The 19,596-nt window shown below is 48.5% G+C and overlaps 7 protein-coding genes across 7 annotated transcripts; 3 read left to right on the top strand and 4 right to left on the bottom strand.

Moving 5' to 3' along the window:
* The first annotated feature begins 3,276 nt into the window (after positions 1 to 3,276).
* Positions 3,277 to 5,572, top strand: BDR25DRAFT_297165 (uncharacterized protein). The gene is made up of 3 exons (XM_033688984.1): positions 3,277 to 3,887; positions 3,949 to 4,349; positions 4,406 to 5,572. Exons 1-3 carry the CDS (start codon positions 3,491 to 3,493, stop codon positions 5,186 to 5,188), a joined length of 1,581 nt encoding a protein of 526 aa, XP_033540936.1. The 5' UTR covers positions 3,277 to 3,490; the 3' UTR covers positions 5,189 to 5,572.
* Positions 5,573 to 6,029: 457 nt separating this feature from the next.
* On the bottom strand, positions 6,030 to 10,820 carry BDR25DRAFT_297163 (uncharacterized protein). Its single transcript, XM_033688983.1, has 2 exons — positions 9,952 to 10,820; positions 6,030 to 9,906 (listed from the first exon to the last, which is right to left on the bottom strand). Exons 1-2 carry the CDS (start codon positions 10,741 to 10,743, stop codon positions 6,337 to 6,339), a joined length of 4,362 nt encoding a protein of 1,453 aa, XP_033540935.1. The 5' UTR covers positions 10,744 to 10,820; the 3' UTR covers positions 6,030 to 6,336.
* Positions 10,821 to 11,218: 398 nt separating this feature from the next.
* BDR25DRAFT_381721 (uncharacterized protein) lies at positions 11,219 to 12,252 on the top strand (the record flags this gene model as incomplete). The annotated part of the gene is made up of 1 exon (XM_033697730.1): positions 11,219 to 12,252. Exon 1 carries the CDS (start codon positions 11,647 to 11,649, stop codon positions 12,250 to 12,252), a length of 606 nt encoding a protein of 201 aa, XP_033540934.1. The 5' UTR covers positions 11,219 to 11,646.
* A 119-nt stretch (positions 12,253 to 12,371) lies between these two features.
* BDR25DRAFT_362009 (uncharacterized protein) lies at positions 12,372 to 13,456 on the top strand (the record flags this gene model as incomplete). The annotated part of the gene is made up of 9 exons (XM_033696528.1): positions 12,372 to 12,469; positions 12,516 to 12,581; positions 12,612 to 12,705; positions 12,745 to 12,826; positions 12,862 to 12,923; positions 12,952 to 13,042; positions 13,103 to 13,123; positions 13,220 to 13,358; positions 13,396 to 13,456. The coding sequence occupies 9 exons, from the start codon at positions 12,372 to 12,374 to the stop codon at positions 13,454 to 13,456; spliced, it is 714 nt and encodes a 237-aa protein (XP_033540933.1).
* Positions 13,457 to 13,491: 35 nt separating this feature from the next.
* On the bottom strand, positions 13,492 to 14,323 carry BDR25DRAFT_243513 (uncharacterized protein; the record flags this gene model as incomplete). The annotated part of the gene is made up of 2 exons (XM_033685823.1): positions 13,492 to 14,104; positions 14,208 to 14,323. Coding segments are annotated over 2 exons (729 nt in total), but the record flags the coding sequence as incomplete, so codon positions are not given.
* Positions 14,324 to 14,999: 676 nt separating this feature from the next.
* BDR25DRAFT_243343 (glycoside hydrolase) lies at positions 15,000 to 16,264 on the bottom strand (the record flags this gene model as incomplete). Its single annotated transcript, XM_033685816.1, has 5 exons — positions 15,000 to 15,282; positions 15,347 to 15,449; positions 15,502 to 15,863; positions 15,919 to 16,061; positions 16,115 to 16,264. Coding segments are annotated over 5 exons (1,041 nt in total), but the record flags the coding sequence as incomplete, so codon positions are not given.
* Positions 16,265 to 17,850: 1,586 nt separating this feature from the next.
* Positions 17,851 to 19,501, bottom strand: BDR25DRAFT_329370 (MFS transporter; the record flags this gene model as incomplete). The annotated part of the gene is made up of 9 exons (XM_033692449.1): positions 17,851 to 18,249; positions 18,313 to 18,453; positions 18,507 to 18,636; positions 18,669 to 18,775; positions 18,807 to 19,011; positions 19,066 to 19,154; positions 19,247 to 19,305; positions 19,356 to 19,407; positions 19,472 to 19,501. The coding sequence occupies 9 exons, from the start codon at positions 19,499 to 19,501 to the stop codon at positions 17,851 to 17,853; spliced, it is 1,212 nt and encodes a 403-aa protein (XP_033540930.1).
* Between the last annotated feature and the right edge of the window lie 95 nt (positions 19,502 to 19,596).

Genomic DNA, 19,596 nt, shown 5'->3' with positions numbered 1-19,596 from the left:
ATTATAAACTTTATTTTATTAAAGTTATATATATTATTATTTTAGATGCTATACTTAGCTTTAATATTCTTTATAAAGTTAAACTAGCTTTAAATTACTATAAAATTTTTATAAAAAGCTTTTTTATAGTTATACTTACACTTAAACTTTACTTTAAGCTTTAAGTAGCACTTAATAAATATATTAAGCTAGTTTATGCTAATATAGCCTATATTACACTTAGTGTGTAAAGAATTAGCTATATTAGCTATAGCTACTAGCTAGAGGGGAAATTCTTACATATCTAGCTTAAGTATGTGCTAAATAATTACCTACTTTTTATTATTATTTAGCTTTTATAAATTAGCTATATAATTAGCTTAAAAATGTTGTCTAGTGTGTTAGTTACTTATTATTTTTTAAAAAACTTTATAAATAGCTATAGCATATTATTTAAAAAGTGTTACATTTTATTTAAAAGCTTAAAGTATAAGCTGCATTTAACATTTTTTTAACACATTTAAGTAGTGTTATTAGAAATATATTAGTGTAAAAAGAGTAGTGTAGTAGGGTCTTAGTAAAAGTAAGCAACTTAGGTGTGTAAGCAACTCGCCTGTAAAGTACGTTAGTAGTAACTATTATGCGCTTTATGCTAGTTCCTCTATAGTCCTGTTAATTATCTTTACCTGTAAGGACTTTAACAGAGCTAAGCATAGAAAGCATAATGCCTATCTTATCTATATTATAGACATTCTCTAGTAAGACTTCTAGTTTATAAAGTTCCTTCTTAATCACATTAAACTAGTGCACTACCTTATTATATATACTATTATTATAACGCTTCTAGGGCATAGGCCTGTTTGTCTTTAACTTAATCTGTAGGTAGCAGTTATGTAAGGCCTAAGGCTAATTCTTCTTTAGTAGCTTAGAGGGTTGTTTTGTAGTACAGCAGTAAGCAATGCAAAAGGCAAGCGCAAGTATATACTTTACACGTATAGGAGTTCTAACTGCATTTATATGTAATATAAAGTTAATAAAAGCTTTCTTCTTAGGTAGGGTAAGGTATTGCTAGCTTTAAGCCTTCTCCTTTATTAAAGGCTGTCCGCGCTTCTGGTAGTACTAAGTATGGTAGGGAATCTCTTCTTTGTTCCCTACAGGGCAAGCCGAGACTGCAGGTACATCTATAGGGTCAATTTGCGCCAGCACTTGGCTAGCCGGTTCCATGTCTACCGTGGTGTTATGATGGCTGCCATAAAGGCCAGCGCGACAGCTTCAACCGCACTACCTGGAAGGAACCCGCTGGTGCCAATAATAGAATTCACGTGACTATCATAGATGCTTCGAGAAACGCGCCATACACCTTGATACATCGGGCTAGTCCAAGGATGAGATATGATACAGTATACTAAGGGTTAACGTAAGCACGCTAAACTTGGCGGGCTGAGGCTCAGAATTGAGTCTTGTTCACAGACAAATCTAGAATGTACTTTATCAAGATCAAGCATCTGTAAGAAACTCAGAATATATTCTTCTATCATTAGTCTACCCAGCTATCATTCCGATATATGAAATGCCTCGAGCTATAGTGTTAAGGTAGGGGTGTAAAGCTAATGCAGCTTCCGGTGGATTAGAAAGCACAAGCGACAGTATAGCTCAACACCAAGTAATTTTTTGCCGCAAGCCCTCATTCCACAGAGAAAAGTTCATGGAATAATTATATAGTATAATAGAGCGATAGAAGATATGTGGGGATAGTTAAGATGTCAAATCTGTGGAATAATTGCGGCACGGGGGGATTTGCGCGACCCAGGGATAGACGTTAGGTTTAGAGCATTACCTTCTATAATATTTTACCCAAGAGATCCAAAATGTTCGCCGTACAGCTGACGAGACACACCTCAGCCGTCCTCATCAATCAATCTACGCATTTCCTTCCCAAAGAAAGCTCTGTTTGATATCCGAATTGTGCTCCCTTCCGATTTCACCAAATTATTCTACGACCGTTGTCCTTCCTCAATCTCTATCCCACTCTTCCTGCCGTAGTGTTCCACCCACGGGCCTTTTGTAGATCTCCCTCCTTGTCTTCAACCCCAAGACTTCTTAGACCTTTCAATCGTACTTCCCATTACAATACAAGCACTTTGTCCATCACTCAGTCACACCCAAAAACTTGAAGATATACATGAGGACCACATAAAGGTTCCACTTACATTCGACTGCATATCTATGCCATAATCCTTCTTGCAGCTGTTCAGGAACACAGCTTAGTTCTTCTCGTTTATTTTAACCGTAACGCCAAAGCTCCTTCTAATCCGAAAATATCATAACCCATTTGTCATTGAGGAAGAGCATGCTCGTCAGCGCTTACCTACCATTCCTTCGGCTGCATTCACCATACACCAAGTTCGTGCGATTAGACGTACCCTTCCGTTGATACCGTATAACACAGCACACAAGATATGGCGTAGGTAGTATAAACTCGCCTTCCTATAGTGCATTAATTACAATTGATCGCGGTCCTTTAGTGGCTATAGAAGCGCCGCATTCTCTGCACACACAGTAGACCAGCTAGATGGCGATCTCGTTCTTGGTCAGGGCTCGGGCGCAAGAAACAGTTCCTCTCGCTTCCCTTGTCAGCTCAGTCTTCAGCCCATTGGATAGTGGCTATGACTATTTCATATTGATGGGAAGAACAGTAGGCGATGATGTTAGAGCTGGAGGGAAGGTGTCGGCGGGAATAGTGCGTCGACCCATTTGCTATGTTACGAGAGGTGGAGTAAAAGAAACAGACTACCAGAGAAGTAATGAAGCCAGAAGGAGACGCGTTGGTCTGTCGCCGCGACTTGATGGCTCACAGCCTGCCACATACATGACCAGTCTCGCGAACGAGTCGGGCTTCTTCGTTCATTATTGGTTTTCTGCTGAGGTAATAGGCCTTCGGTAAGCAGTTCCCTGTGGTGCCGAGTTCCAGCTGTCTGGGGTAGCATTTGAGATGTGAAGATGCAAGCGTTCCAGCCTTGGAAACTCTGGAGGTTACCGGATATGATCAGTATGCTAATAATAGAATACAACAGCACGCTTATTTTTTGTTTAGATTCAACTCTCCCTCTACTTCAGACATACTGTTGATAGTAAGCCATCAAATGAGAATACGGAATTGAATATTCGAGCACGACGAAACTTGAACAGTCTAAAAGTGAATGATGAAGGGATGACATGTAGTCTTGGCGCGCTAATCCCGAACTATCGGAGCAGTCTTCTGATCCGCAGCATTCACCGTCATCAAGTTTCTGCGTCGCCAATCGTCCTCTGAAGGCTCAGCTAGTCTCTCCCTGGTCAATCTAGCGCGACCAACATCCCTCGCAGTGGCGAGAGCTTGAGTCGCGTCAGGAGCCTTTTCCGCCGCCGCCAGCGCTCCGCCAGAGCTCCGCCAGAGCTCCGCCAGAGCCCCGCCAGAGCTGCAGCAGTGCTCATCACTCGAAGCAGACCAGGTGTCAAACTAGCCGTTGCCATGGCCCGCCAAAGTAAAAGCCCTCCTCAGTACCTCTCCCAGGACGTCTCGAGCCCCGCCCTAGAATCCAGCACCGACACCCCGCAGCCGACGCTCAGGAGAGCAAAGGCCAAAGTCCCCAAGCCCGGGCCAGTAGACTGGTCAGCCCTTGACGCAACCGGCTTCACCGGCTTCACCATCAACTTCCCGCATCCTAAGACGCTAGAAAAGGCGAGCAAGAAGCGGAAGTTGGCCGAGACGGAACTGCACAAGAACTCGAAACTGAAGGAGAATCTGGACGAAAATGGCAATCTCAAGCAATTCAATCCTTTCCCCGGATCCGCGTTGCCGGACCTCAATTATGAGATTCTGCCTGCAGAGTACTGGGAGGCGACTTCGCGCTATCGCAAGTTCACCAGTGAGTCCACTGTCTTCTCGCGCAGCGAGAGTAGCTGCTAACCAGCCATCTCTTCGTGCAGTCTTAAAAGAGACCTTCTCCGTCGATGACTTCGTCTTCATTAAAGCAAGTGAAGAGCAGGACCCAGACCCTAACGCAACTGTCAAAGGCTGGGTCGCCAAAGTCCTCGAAGTCCGCGCCGGAGACGAGCAACACGTCTTCCTGCGCGTATATTGGATGTACCGACCCGAGGATCTTCCCAAGGGCCGTCAGCCATACCACGGAGAGAACGAGTTGATCGCCAGCAACTACATGCAGATAGTCGACGCCACAACCGTCGACTCGAAGGCCGAGGTGAAGCATTGGGTCGAACAAAGCAACCAAAATGAAGTTCTGGACCCGAACCAGCTGTTCTGGCGGCAGACGTTGAATGTCGTGCCCGGTCTCGAGAACCCGAAGCTAAAAGGCAAAACCGTCATTTCGGTGTGTCTGCCTATCTGCCCTGAAATCTTCAAGTCTCAGTCGCTAACCAGATCCAGGAACTCCCAACCCACTGCATCGACAACACACCCTGCAACCCTGACAAGCTCCTCATTCAATGCCCCCACTGCAACACCTGGCTCCACGGTCCCTGTCTCGAGAACGACGCCATCGACAACGAATACAAATCCCACAACATCCATTCCGGTGCCTCAGCTGGACTAGGAAAACAAGAGCCCACCAACAGCCAACCAACCACGCCCTCGGCCTCACAAGCGAATTCCAAAAAACGCCGTCGATCGTCGGGCATAACTTCTGCCAATGGCACACCGACCAAACGTGGACGGAAGAAATCAGTCCTGACGGGAAGGGCTGCTAGCACCTTCCAACCTGCCAGGATATCGGAAGACTTGTTCTTCTCCGCGCAGGTAGTTATGTTGGAGTCGGAGAAGGTACAAATGATCATCACGGACGAGCGACCGAACCAGGGGAAGAAGACTTGGGAAGCGCCGCTGAGGTGTCTGAAATGTGGTGAAGATATTGAAGACAGTGGACAGAATGCGGAGATTAGTGTGGCTGCGAAGGAGGAGGATATTAAGACCGATGATAATATTCAGGTGGACGGTGAAGCGTCATCGTTGGCGAGGGAGGCTTTACCGAGGAGGCAGAAGGAGTTATCGCCGGATTCAGTCATCAATAGGGAAGAAGAGCAAGAGGATGTCGACGAGGAAAGGGAGGAAGAGGAGGGAAATGAATGGGTCCTAGATAAGGAAGCCTTAGCTGGAGCTAGCGAGCCTTCTATGTCCGAACAGTCAGGTGACGCCACCATGGAGACTATTTGACCCCCGCAGACCTGTTGCTGAGAGCGCCGCAGGCGGTGGGTGAAACATCAAATAGAGAGAGAGAGAATACATCATCACGTCTACAGCTACACGAACAAAGAGGAGGAGGAAGCCATTTGTACCGTCTCACGAACCAAGGAAATCTGTTTGGTGTAAGGGACGTCTGCCACCTTGTCCACGGAAAGAAGGTCCTCCTTCCGCTCCAGCATATCTTACGAGTTCGATTTCCGAATCTTATGGATGTGGTCAACGCTTCTTAGCCTGGTGTCCCAAAAAGCGGGTTTCTACGAATTAAACGATACCATTTCCATCCCACAAGGTATATCTTTCCCCTTAGTGACATAGTAGTAGCTTAGTAGCTAGATTCATGATACCAAATTTTCCCCCCCTTCCGTCTAGCATGTGTGTGCGTGCAAGTGTTAGCGTTGTCTTAGAATGTATGAAGTCGCGAGCTGGACACGGTGTCATGTGACCACGTGATACCTAAGCCATATGTTGCCTCAGCCTTGACTTTTGAATTGATGCGATCGCCGATTTCGACGTTCCTACCCATCAGAGGTCTCATATTTGATAGGTTCTAGAGGCCATTAGCGATTCTTCATTCTTTAATTATGGGTACACAATCAAACACTTACCTGCATTTACAATCATCTCCACTCCTTGCAGGTAGGTGCTTGAGCTAGAAACCCCTCTCTATCGTTAACTCTACTTGCATAGGAATCAAGGACTATCAAGTTTCTCAAAAGGAACGCAGTAGCCTAAGCTCAGTAAGAAGTAAAACATAGACGCTAAAGCCGTAGGATCAATTATTCTACCTAAATCCTGGGGGTTTCTTCACGCAGGGTATTTCCCAATCCCACAATGCCAATCCCCAGCCACAATAAGTAGGTATATAAAATAGACGCCATCGCTAGATGAATGCAGAGAGATAAATCCCACCAATCAACTGTGCCATGCATGCGTACCGCCGAAACTCCAGCCCCATGTTTTCCCAAGTAGATAGAGTAACCAGCTAGCCAGCTATAAAACACCGAAACCTAGGCCGCAAATGCGCAGGTGAGAAGGAAGAAGAGAAACACCCCAAAGAATCTGCCGGCCCACCACCCACCCATCTATCATCTCATTTCCCCCTCCCGCGCCCCTGCCCCTTACCCCGAAGAAAAAGCCCTCGCCTTCTCTCCAATCTTCAACTTCAGCAACAAGCGTTTCTGCGGCGGCGCCGGCATACCACGAGTCCCTTCGCTGACACTCGCATTCACCGTACCCGCAGTATCCACACTCCCCTGCTTAACCAACCCACTATTGCCCAATAATTCGACACTAGCCTGCCTCTTCAACGGACGCTCATTGACGTCCAGAGGGTTGGAAAGATCGGATGCTTTACGCTTCTTTGCTGGCGGATCTGAGACTTTAAAGAGAGCGAGTTTGTCGGGCCGGAGGTGGAGTTTAACAATGAGTTGGGGCTTGTGTGGCTTTGCTTTCGTCTTAGTCTTTGGTTTATGGGATGCAGTTGCCGTGGGAGCGGGAGGAGGCGGAGTTGGTGTGATGGTTGGGGTGGATGCGGGCGCGGGTGTTGGGGTTGGAATTCGGAGTTTGATTGGCATGGGTGCTCGAACTGGAATTGGAACTACAACGGGAGCTGGAGCTGGAGCTGGAACTGGAACTAGAGCTGGAGCTGGAGCTGGAGCTGAAGCTAGAGCTGGAACTGGAACTGGAACTGGAACTAGAACTGGAGCTGGAGCTGGAGCTGGAACTTGAACTGGAGCCGGAGCCGGAGCCGGAGCCGGAACTGGAACTGGAACTGGAACCGGTAGCGATACAGCTTTTGAAATGACGGGAGTTGGTAAGGGTACAGGCGTAGGCACTTGTACTGTCGCCGGAGCTGGTGCGGTGGCTGGCACTGGCATAGGTGCGGCCGCCACCGTCGGTGGAGGTTGATTGAATGAGAGATTAAGCATCGTACGCTGTCTCTTCGGTGCCGGTCTCTCCTTCACAGTCTGCACAGCCGGCATCCTCGGGGCCCTTGGTGTAAGTCTAACTTTACTCGTCCGATAAAACCGTACCTTCCCGCCACCGAGATTCTGCAAGCCCCAATAGCGCGGCAAGGAAACCCGCACTTCGAGCTTATCGACAGGCGCATAGACGAGGTTTGCAACTTCCAACAGCTCCGAGATGTCTCGAAGAGATGTCGTGGTCGATGTGAGTGCTGTTTCCAATGCCTTCCGGAACGCCGCGTCTGCTTTCATGTCTTGTTTCAGACCCGCTAGAGCTCCATAGAGTGTCTTTCTGGCGAGTTCCAATTCTCGTTCAGTGATGCCTTGCTCTTCCTCGACCACGAGTGAGTCGTTGACGGCGCGCACAGACCTTTCAGAGGCAGGTACTTCGTTGATGGCGACTTGTCCAACGGCTTTGCCAAACACGCGGAGGAGTTCGCCACGGAAGTAAGGAGAGGGATCGGATGCAATTTCCTCCAACATGAGGAGCAGAATGCTGGAATTCTTGGCCATTCCCATCTCAATCAGCGCGTCCCAGGCCTTCAAACGCACGTTATCCGCATTGCCCGCCTTTGCGTATTGCAGAAATTCCGAAGGCTTGGGCGGCAAGATCTTATTTCGCATCAACACCAGAGAGTCACTAATTGCCGTCAACGTGTGGATATTCCGATGAGTTGGAACCCATTCGTCGAGCCGTTGCGCCCGGCCAAGTTCCTCAATTGCCTTTCTTGTGAACTCGATTTCGTCTGCCTCGTCCTCCATGTCCATGGCAAAGTAGTCATTACCGCGACGTTTCCAGTCAGCCGTGAGGCTCTGGGCAAGGCAGGACATTAGCGTCGCAAGATAGTAGTCGTCCTTGTAGTCGTTACCGCGGTTGTCATTGTAGCGCATCGCATCAAGCAAGAATCGCTTCGCTCGCATGGGCGCTTTTCCGTCATTCCCCTTGACCTTAGCAATTGCCCGAGGAATGGCGCACTGAATAATGTACATGCTTCTGTCGGAGAAGTCGTTCGATCGAGTCATGGGTGAACCTGGGATACAGAAAAGCTCCCGGAAAGATTTTTCAAGATGGAAGAGGCCTATCCAGTCAAGGTGCTCCTTCGCACTGTTGGCCATGACGTCGGCAGCCATGGTACGTATGCCGTGAAAGTATCGGCCGTCCATTAGCGTCCTGACTAGAATGCTGGATATGAGGGGGTGCCCTTCTTTGAGAGCTAGGTACTGGATAGACTCTGCTTGGGCTATCACGTCCTTGTCCTGCTGGAGTTGCGACACATACATATAGGACGGCATGTCGACAATGGTAGCTCGGCAAATCCACTCAAAATCCGCGTCCACTCGAATCCATTCGTAGTACTCTTCATCCATCCGAGCTTCATCGTCTGGGGACCACTCAGAGAGCTTCCATTCAGTAGCCTCGGCAATTGTGTTGAAAATGTCTCCAAGAGCGTAGATAGTAACATCATCTTGGGCTTCGCCAGTGATGTCCCGGCCTTCGGCGGCAGCGGCTCGCTCTTTCAGGAGTTTATTGCGTTTAAGACGTTTATACTTAGTGTTATAGGGAATCTCAACCTTAACCAAAGAGGAATTGATATCCACAATATGCTCGTACGGTGTTCCATCTGCTTCGTGAATCCTAACAGTCATAGGTCCGTTGAAGGCAGGATTATCCGAGCTTGGGGTAAAGCCATGAGACCTTTCTTTAGCCTCTCTCATGAAGTCGGTGACCTCTAGAGGACGATCATCGTGTCTTAATGTTGAATCGGACTGGGTTTGCTTGATAGTGAGTTGGACTGCTTGCCGCTTCTTGCTAAAGCTTGCCGAGATCTGAAATGTTGGACATCCAGAGCCGTATATCCATTGATGGTAGAATTTCTCAAGCTTCTGGTGGCCAACCTTTTCACAGATGTCTAAGAACCCATCCGTAGTGATTGCGCCGTTCGGCAGTTTTTCGGTACGAGCATTCATAAGTAGGCGATAGAGGCAGCGGTCCACGCCATTCTTGCCGCTCTGCTTAACAAGCCTGTTGTGGAGGATTGAGAGAATGAGAGGCGCCTTGAGCTCCATGAATTCTTGTTCCGCAGGATCCAAGACGAGAAGCTCGCCGAGCCTAAATAATGACGGCCGGCGGCTATCCATCTGTACGGCCTTGTCAACCATCCTCTTGAGGCGAAAGCGGTGGTCGTTGCGTCCAAATAGCTCGCGCAGGTACAAATCCGTCATGAACCACGAACCACCAACAATAACCCACTGATCGCTTGAGTTGTGCGCAATCACGTTCACGCCTATCCACTGGCTGGCCACAGCGTGAACTAGAACTCGAGTCGTTTTTTCCAGAGGTTCCCAAACAGTCTCCGGGTAAAGGAGTCGAGAGCTACAAATAGAAAAGGAAGCGGCGTTCGCAACGTCACAACCGAGGTCATCCACAAAGGCAAGCTTGAAGGCCTTCTCGAAGGGGTAGCTCACGTAGCGCTCCGTGAACCTATCGAGGGTGCGGGCAAGCATCATGGCACTGTTGCGGACTTCCTCGGCTCTTCCCGGGAGACAGAAGGCGTGGACTCTTATGGCGTTGGAGCCAAGCCTCTCATCGTCCTGTGTGTCGCGGTATTCGGACAGGTCCACATGCTCGAACGGTCCGATTGCGATACCGACATGGCCGGGAAGGACGGGGACTGCGCATGTGAAGCTCGCAGTTTTCCGGGTAGAGTCGCTAGGATGGGAGATCTGTCATGTCAGTAAAGCACGAGCGAGTGAAGTGAAGAAACCTACATCATCAGTCAACTCGCCAGAACAAATGACCGACATCTCCATCGATTTCTCTTCGTCGGAGAAATCAACGGGATCATAATCTCCGTCGCTCACGACACTATCGGCCTTGTCAATCCCGTCCACACGTCCTGAGCCGGCGAAAAGCGCAAGTCGAGATTTTCCGAACACATCGCCCAATGTCCGCGGGTATCGAATGCTGATATCAAAGATACACCGAGTGGTTCCATCATCAACGCAAGGGAAAAGGCAGGATGCTGCACCGGGAATGTGCGAGTTGCGCGTATAAGCGTGAGGATACCGCGCATCGCCATCATCCACGCCAGCGAAGTGGAAGCCGTCGCGAAAGGTGTCCAGGGTGTACGTGATTGTGATCTGTAACGAAGCATACGACTTTTGTTCGGGGTGTTCGTTGGTGGGAGAGTCGACTTCTCGAATAAGCCTATCGGGAATATTTACAATGAGTTCGTCCTCAATTCCTGAGACATGGCGGGCGATTCGGGCCTTGGGGAAGTGGTATTGTTCGATGCCTGTACCGGGATGTAAACGCAGGCGTTGGTACAAGTCGTCGTATTCGGGCTTTACATCGCGGCCTTCGACTGTGATGGACGTGGGCTTGAGCTGCCGACAGTTTAACCGAACTTCCTTGAGTTGCGGCGAATGCGGCTGGATTTCGAGCGTGGTGGCTCCCTTAATCAGGCGAGGAGAGAAGCTGACGTCGAGGTCCAGTTTCTGCTTCAGTACAGTAAAGCCTCCAGACAAGGGGTCGTCTGTCTCGACCTCGACAGTCGACATGTTGACCGTGAGAGTTACAGATGCAGCGGAGGTTGGAGGATGTGGAGTGTCCCTCCACAGACATTTGTGGGAGCCTGTCAATAGGATCGCATTGTTAAAGCGACGTGAAGGTGAGCTCAAGCGCCAAGAATGCGCGTCGGCCCGTGGTTTTCCCGGTCGCGGCTTGGCACACGTACCTTCCCCTGCCCTTCATGTCACTTCAGCTTGCAGCTTCACCAGATCCTGAGGCACTCTGCCAGGCCTTCATCTCTGCGCACATGAGTTCAAGTAATAGTGCATAGCCTACATCCCGTGATCTTGTTACTGATTGGATCCGTGCTAAGTAACTACACTCTCCAGCCTCGCTTTTCTCGAACACCCCATGGAGACCCCCCCTGCTTCCCAAAATCATCAGAATTTAGCATCGCCGTCAACCAATATCCTCAAGGCAGCCATTGGAGCAGCGCAGCAAAACACTGGGTTCATTGGAGTTTACTAGGAATTGTAGTATCGAAAACTTTTTTTTTCATATGTCTATCGCATTCTCAACGGTTTCGGGGATCCGTGGGGAGATGATGCGTCGATCAATATCCACACACGCCCAAACATGTCACTGGCTGATGCTACTCTTCAATTTTTCTTTTCCTCCATCAAATCATCACTTCATTTTAAAAAACTACGCTCGTATTTGTGTTCTGGGTTTGGGCGCATCTTGCTCCATGGGGAAAATTATAGTTCTCTGTGCCACTTCTATTACCACTGAGCCTTGGTTACACGAGGGTGGCCATACCGTCTAGCGCTGTCCGTTCTTTCTTTTGGCCTCTATAAAACTACATCTCATTCTCCTCAACCATCAACCTCATCCTTCGTTCAAGCTCATTTCTGCACTTACGAATCCATATTACGCAACCCACATATCACATCATGCATCCCCTCCATATCCTCCCAATCGCCTCTCTCACTGCTGCCATTGCACAAGCCCCCAATTTCGCCATCACCGCCAAACTTTCATCCTCTAGTTCCCTCATCGCTATCCAAGGCTGGAATCTAACCCACTACCACTTCGGCGCTTGCTACAACTACGCCGTTTTCACAAGCGGTACTGGCCGCACGTTCTACGCCAACGGCACCGCAGATGAATTCTCAACCCACACCTCCAATCTCCTTTCTGATGACGGCTCTCCTTTCTTGCCATGGGGTCTTATCGTCAGTGCTCCCAATGCGACGGACAATCAAGGTCGGCGAAATGTGTACATCAACTGCGGACCCGGTACCTCTGGCGTGCAAGTCAAGACTGATGGGTCGTTTCCGATGATGGGGAAAGGGCCGAGGGTGGTCTATGGAACGGGAGAGTTTTACGTTTGCAAATCGAATTTCGTGTATGGTCTTGCTATTGCGCTGTATTACCGCGAGGCAGGGGAGGAGACACCTGCACGGTGTTCAAATGTGGAGCTGCAAACGCAATGTCTGGATGATAGGACGGAGCATCCGTATCAGCAAGATTCTTGGTGCTATAAATCGCTGGAATAAGACTGTAGAACGTTTTATAGGGGTTGCGATTTGGCCATGATTAAACTCTGCATATTTTTAGGTTTCTGACTATGCCCTGTACATTAATGTCATCAAAAAAGACCGTTTGACTTTCAATTATGCTACTTGAGCCATTAACCATAGAGAACGGGTATATGATTCAGCATAGGAGAACCACCGGCGCTCCATCAATTTCTATTGTACTCCCGGAAATATTGTTGACCAGTGCTATAGAGTAATGTTTCGTGATGGCAGGACCCAAGGAGATTTCTAAAGAGAAGTGTGCTACGAATGCTGAGACGCAAATTCGAAGGAGGACAAGAAAGATAGTGGGGTCTTTCCCAAATAAAGGTTGCCAGTCGTCAATACGGATGGAAAGCCAAAACCCAACTCATATTATCAAGCATCTACTCAAACTCCAGTAATAGACACAATGCCTTCTGCACCAAAAATGTCACGAGCTCGTAGAGAACGGTACGAACCGATTCCTAGCGCAAAGCGATCTACATTGTTGACCAAAGAAGGGACACGTGCGAGTCGCAAATGATCGTCACTCGGATAACTCCACTTCGCTGTAGAGGTAAGTGAAATGCTATGTCTTCGAATTAGCATTCTTGGAGCTCTGTCGGAGTCAAACAGTACGCAGCCCACACTTGTACTGGCAGGAAACTGTCATCTTAGTATGAAGGGTGTGGATAGCTTTCGTTCCCAAAAAGAGATACCCTTAGCGCGCAAATCCTCAACGAGGAATGTACGGCGGAAGAAGCGGCGAAGCTGGCGCGACTACATGGTGTACCTATTTAAGCTCAACCTAAGGTGTACAATATCTATGGTAGTGTGTGTGTCAAAGAGAGATTCTTTGTGCCTATCGGTCAGGATTATCTCCATGTTACTCCATATGGATACATCTGCTAGACAAGATATACCGCCATCGCTGCCTCCGCTAATATGGAATAATTTCAGCTAGACCAAAAGGTCGAGTATGAAGCGGATGAGGTGGCTTTTTTAATTATTGTCTCCCCGTTGATGTGCGGCAAATCAATCGATAAGCTGGTTCACGTGCCAGGCCTGGTCTCATCACCCGGCTTCGCCGATGCAAGGAAAGAGTACTGCTATTTGAAAGTCACCGTCGTCGTGAAATAGGAACATTTCCAGCCCTCAACCCACTACATTCCAAGAAAAATCTCTTTTCAAGAACGAATGATATCCACACCTATCCTCCTTCCCGGCACCTCCCCCTCAATCCTCCACCCCATAAATCTTCCTCGGCCAAATATTCATCCCAATCTTCTCCCCTTCCCCCACCGGCAACCCTGCATGCACTAACCTACGATCCCCCTTCCCCTCCCCATCCAAATTAACCCAAAACACCGCATTCCCCTGAATCGGCTTAAACTTGACCCCCAATGCCTCCCCATCCTTTTCTCCCCTACTTGCCCGGCCTTCCCAGCGTTTCACCAACTTCCCAGACCCTCCATTGGATTCCGCGTCCCGGTCAAGTACGTCAACGAGGGGAAAGTACGTCTCCCCTTCCGTACAATTATCCCTCAAAAACACAAAAAAACTCGCGACACGGTTGAACAGCCGGCCCGAGCCGTCATTCATGACTTGATGCTGGGGCCAGAAATCAGTGTGCAGGTCGTAGCGTTGTTTAGGGTAGTAGCGGACGATTTGCGGAATGGAAAAGGGCTCGGAGGGCAGGAGCATGTTGCCCATGAATTGGCGGGCGCGGGAGAGAATGCAGGATACGAGTGGGAGAGAGGGTTCGAGGGGTGCGGATTGAGAAGTTCGGCCGCTGACGCGATGGAGACCGGTGTGCCGGGATATGAAAGAGTCTTCGAAGTCGGGTTCGCTGGAGAGGGAATTAGTGGGGAGGTGAATTCTGGAGGATAGGGATTGAGGGGAGAGGTTGGGGGGTAGTTGAGGGGGAGAGCAATGGTGGAGGGTGTACCCACCCGGCCTTAATAAGATTTTCCGCTTCTTGCGTGCTGGTGAAGTTGTTGATGTATATCACCAGGGGATCCAGAGACACGATCTCAGTAGTGTATTTATGTGCCTCGCAATCATAAGGTACAGCTTCTAGCGATGGACTAATAACTGCTGTTGCTGTGTCTAGTTTCGGTGCCGTCGAGAGAAAGGTCTGTAATCGCGTCGGCAGCAGCTGTTGAACGCGACCAGACCATAACGCTGCTGGAATCGCGAGCGGGAGAGCAAAGAAAAGGGCTCTGGAGGTAAGCCTGGACTAAGTACCGGTCAGTCAGAGATGCGTTGAACGATAACGAAGGTATTTGTACCGTCTTTGCCAGTGGCTCTTTACTTCGCGTTTGCTTCCCCATCTCACACACAATCGCGATGGAACTCACTGACGAGAAATCAGCGTCGACAAGAACACGCAGTCATATCAATGCCCCAATTACATGAATAACATGTGAGTGGGTGGTGTGAGGTGGCCTGCAAGGGAATGCATAGAATAAAGCACCGAATTCATGAGGAGTTCCTATCTTCCACACATTGGTCGACCTGCGTAAAAGTTCGGGATGCGAAACGCTGTTCCATAGTACGTTCTGGGGTACAAATAGCCTCAAGAATCCGGGGTAATATGGATGGTGGGGAACCCCTGCATGCAAGTGTATTAACGAAGCGCAGCCCAGCCATTATCGACGCAAGTGCTATCTTCTCTTATGCTTACACAAAGTTGGAGAATGTAGTTATTCTATGGGACGGGTTGGGGTTTGGGTAGCGGCGCTTTAGCATATAAAGTTCCCCGTAGGATGAAAATTACAACTATCCTTTGTCCCACCCGAAATCGAAATATTATTGAACGTAAAATTCGAACATGATCCCTCCCCACAAAGTAGGTAATAGTCCTTTGCTTTCTTTTGCACGGTGCCGTGGATATTTTCCATCGTGATGTTAGTGATGATGACGCCGTTTGTAGGGATCCCGGTTGGACCGCCGTTGAGATAGTCTTGTTGGATGTCTATACCATAGGTGCTGATGTTTGCGAGCGTGATATTGCGGTATGTGATTCTTTCAAACAGTAAGCATGCGCAAGAATATGGGGTGAGATGATATGAAGGGGTGAAATACGTACCCTGCTATGTAACCGGTCGTGTTCGAATTCGTCTTGATTCTTGCGCCATTATCGCTGTTCACCACGACACTATTTTCGAAGAGGATATTCGTGACATTGTTGTCTTGAATTTCCATCAGCTCCAGCTCCGGCTCTAAAAGAGAAGAAAGACTTACTACTCTTCCCCCCAACACTCCCAATACTCAACCCATGACTCCCATCACAATACATTCCTCTCACCGTAACCCCATTCCCAGAAGTCACCGCCACGCAATCATCCTGATTCGTAACGCTTGAATCCCTCAATGTCAGATTCGTGCAGCTAGAAATATCAAACCCATCAGAATTATGCGCAGCAGCCTTCCCATTAGACCGACTATTCGGCGCATATCCCGCGGTATTATTCAACGTGATGTTGAAAATAGAAAGGTCTTTGCAATTCGAGATAGAGAAGCAATGCACAGGCCAGTTCTGGATATAGAGGTCTTTGATGACCGATGCGCCGTAGACTTTGCTGACGGTTATGAAGTGGTTTGGTCTAGTTGGTATTCGTCAAATTAGAAGTGATGCAAAGGGATATGTGATAGTCTTACTTCGAGATGCCTCCGTTTGAGCCGAGGCCGTCCCACCAAGCTTGCCCGTTTCCATCGATGATGGCGCCGGGTGCTGAAGTCACGGTGATTCCAGTTCCTCCAAGCTTGATGAGGTCGATGTTTCCATCGTAGTATTCGAAGGTCTACGAGGATATCATTTAGCATAGCAACTCAAAGTCGCTTAGTGACGACTTACTGTTTTCCCTGCGAAGGTCACGGTAGTCCCATTCTTCAACTTCGACAAGTCGAGAGTCTTGCCGCTGGGAACGGTAATGTTGTTGAGTGTAATGGCAGTACAGGAAGCCGTTGCAGCAGTTACATCTGCATATGTGGTCGCAACGCACGACGCTTCTGCCACAGTAGATTTGGAAGCAGCTGCCACCGAATGGGCGAGCGCAATGACGAACAGAGTAGCTGATACTAGTGAAAGGTAAGCATAAAATCTATTAGTCGTAATTCATCCTATTCACGTACTTGCAGCCTTCATCTTGATTTGTGAGACTGTGCCCGACTCCAAGGAAAGCTTGAACACAGGCCAAGATCCTGGGTTGATTCCATCTTAAATGGTTTTATCTTTTAAGATTTCTCTATCCCTTTTTGCGGACTAATTTGACTCAGGATGAGAGCCCCCTCTCGCGATGGTCTCAACCATATTGTGGCGCATAAAATGTGGCTAACGGTGGCGTCAATTATTCCTCCAATTGCCAAGCTTCCCCGTTCGGGCTGGGTTCTCGCACAGGTATTTTCGTGTGCACAAAGCTTTCCCAACCTCCGCCACCATATCTTAACTAACTTATAAAAGTCCGAGAAACATGCCAGCACTGATAAAATGCTCGAAGAAGTCTCTTAGCTGTTTTTGGTAAATTCTAGCTACTAGGGGCCACTCGGAGAGGAAAAGTTAGCTGATTTGCAAAGCACTGCTAGTCTACTAAAACAGATCATTGATAATCACTCGGAATAATTTTCGGTAACCAATGGAACAAGAAAACGCGTCCGCCTGAGTGTTAAGATGCTGAATACCGAATGCCTCGCCTCTCTGTTAGTATCAGAAATATCTACGTCTGCGCCAAAATTGTAGACAAGCTAACAGGAGATGTTTCGCTAGCCGATGAGATTTGGAGGGCAGTAACTTCTGCTGAATTGTCTAATTGGTTTCCTGCAGTAATTTCCCCAAACAAGGGCTTGTGGCAAAGCTTCCACGACGTCTTCGCGAGAGTGAATCAGGTTGAGGCTGTGATCAACGCAGTTTCTATTATGTCGCTTCCCGGCTACTTTTCGAGCCTTCAGGCATGAAATGGACAATGTGGACTTGGAAATAACCTAAAGATGTAGGCACGACATCTTTTAATTTGCGCTAATCAACTGCTTGAAGGATGCAACCTTACGAGGATCCTTGTTCGAGTAAGGGGTAGAGGATGGCACGGCGTCATTAACCTTCACAAATTTCTAGGTAGATCGCCAGGAACTGCTAATGCTATGACAGTAGTTTTCGAGCAAGCATCATCTGGCAGCTTGGGGAGTTACTTACGGGCCGTGAGCACTTGGTAGTGGTAAAGGCGAAGGCGAAGTAAAACGAAGAGCGTAGAGCGCAGAGTAGGGCAAAAGTCATCTGAATTATAACCTACCTCTAGATAAATTCCTGTCGCATCTCGTGACAGTCACTGCCAGGGCCACATGACAAATCCAAATCCCAAAATATGAATGATGGGTTTGACGGAAATGGTTTAGAGGATAGACTACTTGCCCAATAGAGGCTAGATTTAGTGAGAAGATAGTAAGGCATGGGTAGACATTGAGGTCTCCAAGTGGTCGTTTTCGAGAGGGCGAGGTGGAAGGACACGAACAAAGCTCTAGATAACAACAGATTTGTATATCATGTCTATATAATGACAGTACGCTACCTCGGAGACTAATTCTCCCGCAATCGACGCATTACGTATTAAAGTGCCACCTCGGGTGCTGATCCCCCAATATCAAATCCTCATCAGAATCGTGGAATCCCTTCGTTTCAGGGTACTTTTCTAGGTGCTCCTGCTTCTTCTTGTTCTCCCAACTAAGGATATACCATAGCCTACTAACGACAACAATATTCATCACCAGATACCCGAGTGCAAACGAATGCCCAAGCACGTATCTCGGAGAAGTGATCGGTCGGTAAAGCTGCGTTCCAAGTACCGCGCCGCAGTTTCCGATACTGATTTGCATGGCATTTGCGGTTGCCCGTTTCGTTTGCCCAGACACGTTGTTGGCCGGCCAGGATAGTACCAGGGCGACGCTGGGGTAGATGCCGGCGGCGGCGAAAAAGGTGCCCAGGTAGGATACCCCAGGCCGCTAGTGGGGATTTGTATTGGCAAGCAGAATTATATAGCCAATAATAGCGAAGCGGGAGGAAACAATGATGAAAGGTGCCCGACGTCCACTTTTCTCGGATGTGACAGTCCAGATGACAGTGAAGATGGTGGCGAGGGCGTAGGGTGGTATGGTGAGAAGTTGAGATTGGGCAGATGTATAGCCCATGTCCTGTATAATTGTGGGCTAAAGGGGAGGTTAGTGAGGGCCGTCTTCAAACACAAGACAGCAAAACATACGAGGAAGAGTGAAAGGGTGTATAGTGGTAAGCTCATGGTGTGGAAAGCGAAGCCATACAGCCAGCACTTCACATCCTTGCAAGCGACCCACACCTCAGCCCAGCTAAACTTCTCGTCGTGAGTCGAATCGCTGTCAGCCTTCAGGCGGGCATTAATGTAGACCGCTCATCATCTGAAAGCCAACTGACGGTCGAAGGATAGTTTGAGATGAAGAAGTAGGCGATAAGCGAGATAACAATGGTAAGAAGGCCTCTGGGGCAGCGTAAGCCCTCAAATACCTCATGTCGAGGAACTACTTACCAGAATGAAGATCCATCGCCATCCCTTATACCCTCCAACATTTCTCATGTGTGCGATTCCCCACGCTAGAATACCACCAAAGGCACCTGCCAGCGAAGCGGCACTGAAGAATAGTGATATTCGATATTGGCGTTCTGCGCGCTTATACCACATGGAAAGGTAGAAAACGACTCCAGGGAATAGGCCGCTCTCCGTGACGCCCAAACTTTAGGAAGTCAGCCGTGAAACGCAGAAAAGGGGCGACGGAGCAAGAAAGTACAAGAACCGCACAGCGGAGAAGCCAGACAGATTCTGGGTCACACCCATGAGAGTCGCAACGATTCCCCATGCTAGTGTCAGGGTGGGAAGCTAGAACTTTGGAGTTGTGCGTTTGAGGATGACGTTACACTGTATCTACTGAAGATTATCTTCGGTGTTCAATAACGCATGGCTTTACGTGCCTCAAATAGAACATAGCCAATGAAGTAGAGCGTCAGGCCGGTCAGATATTGGTTTCCAGCTGCAGTCGTCAGTTCCTCCAATATTATCGTGTAGTCGAAGAATCCGTACTCATATGCAAGTCCGTCGTAAGACCCTCAATTCTCGCGTTCGCAACTACATTCTTTGATTAGCCAAATATTACGAATAAGTGCGGCGTTGGATACCCACCTATGTCCATTGCCCACCCTCCATGGGCGATATCTACGCCGCCACATGTGCAAATAGCCTGATTTTTAGTCTTATAATAGCTGCTAGGCTGCTCTAGCTTTAAAGCGCTGCAGAGCTGCATTATAATTGCTATTACGTTGCT

This window comes from Lindgomyces ingoldianus (genome assembly GCF_010093535.1).
Source record: "Lindgomyces ingoldianus strain ATCC 200398 unplaced genomic scaffold BDR25scaffold_49, whole genome shotgun sequence".
In the NCBI taxonomy this organism is placed as follows: domain Eukaryota; kingdom Fungi; phylum Ascomycota; class Dothideomycetes; order Pleosporales; family Lindgomycetaceae; genus Lindgomyces; species Lindgomyces ingoldianus.
The sequence above is the reverse complement of the archived record's forward strand: the minus strand, read 5'-3'. Positions and strand labels throughout refer to the sequence as shown.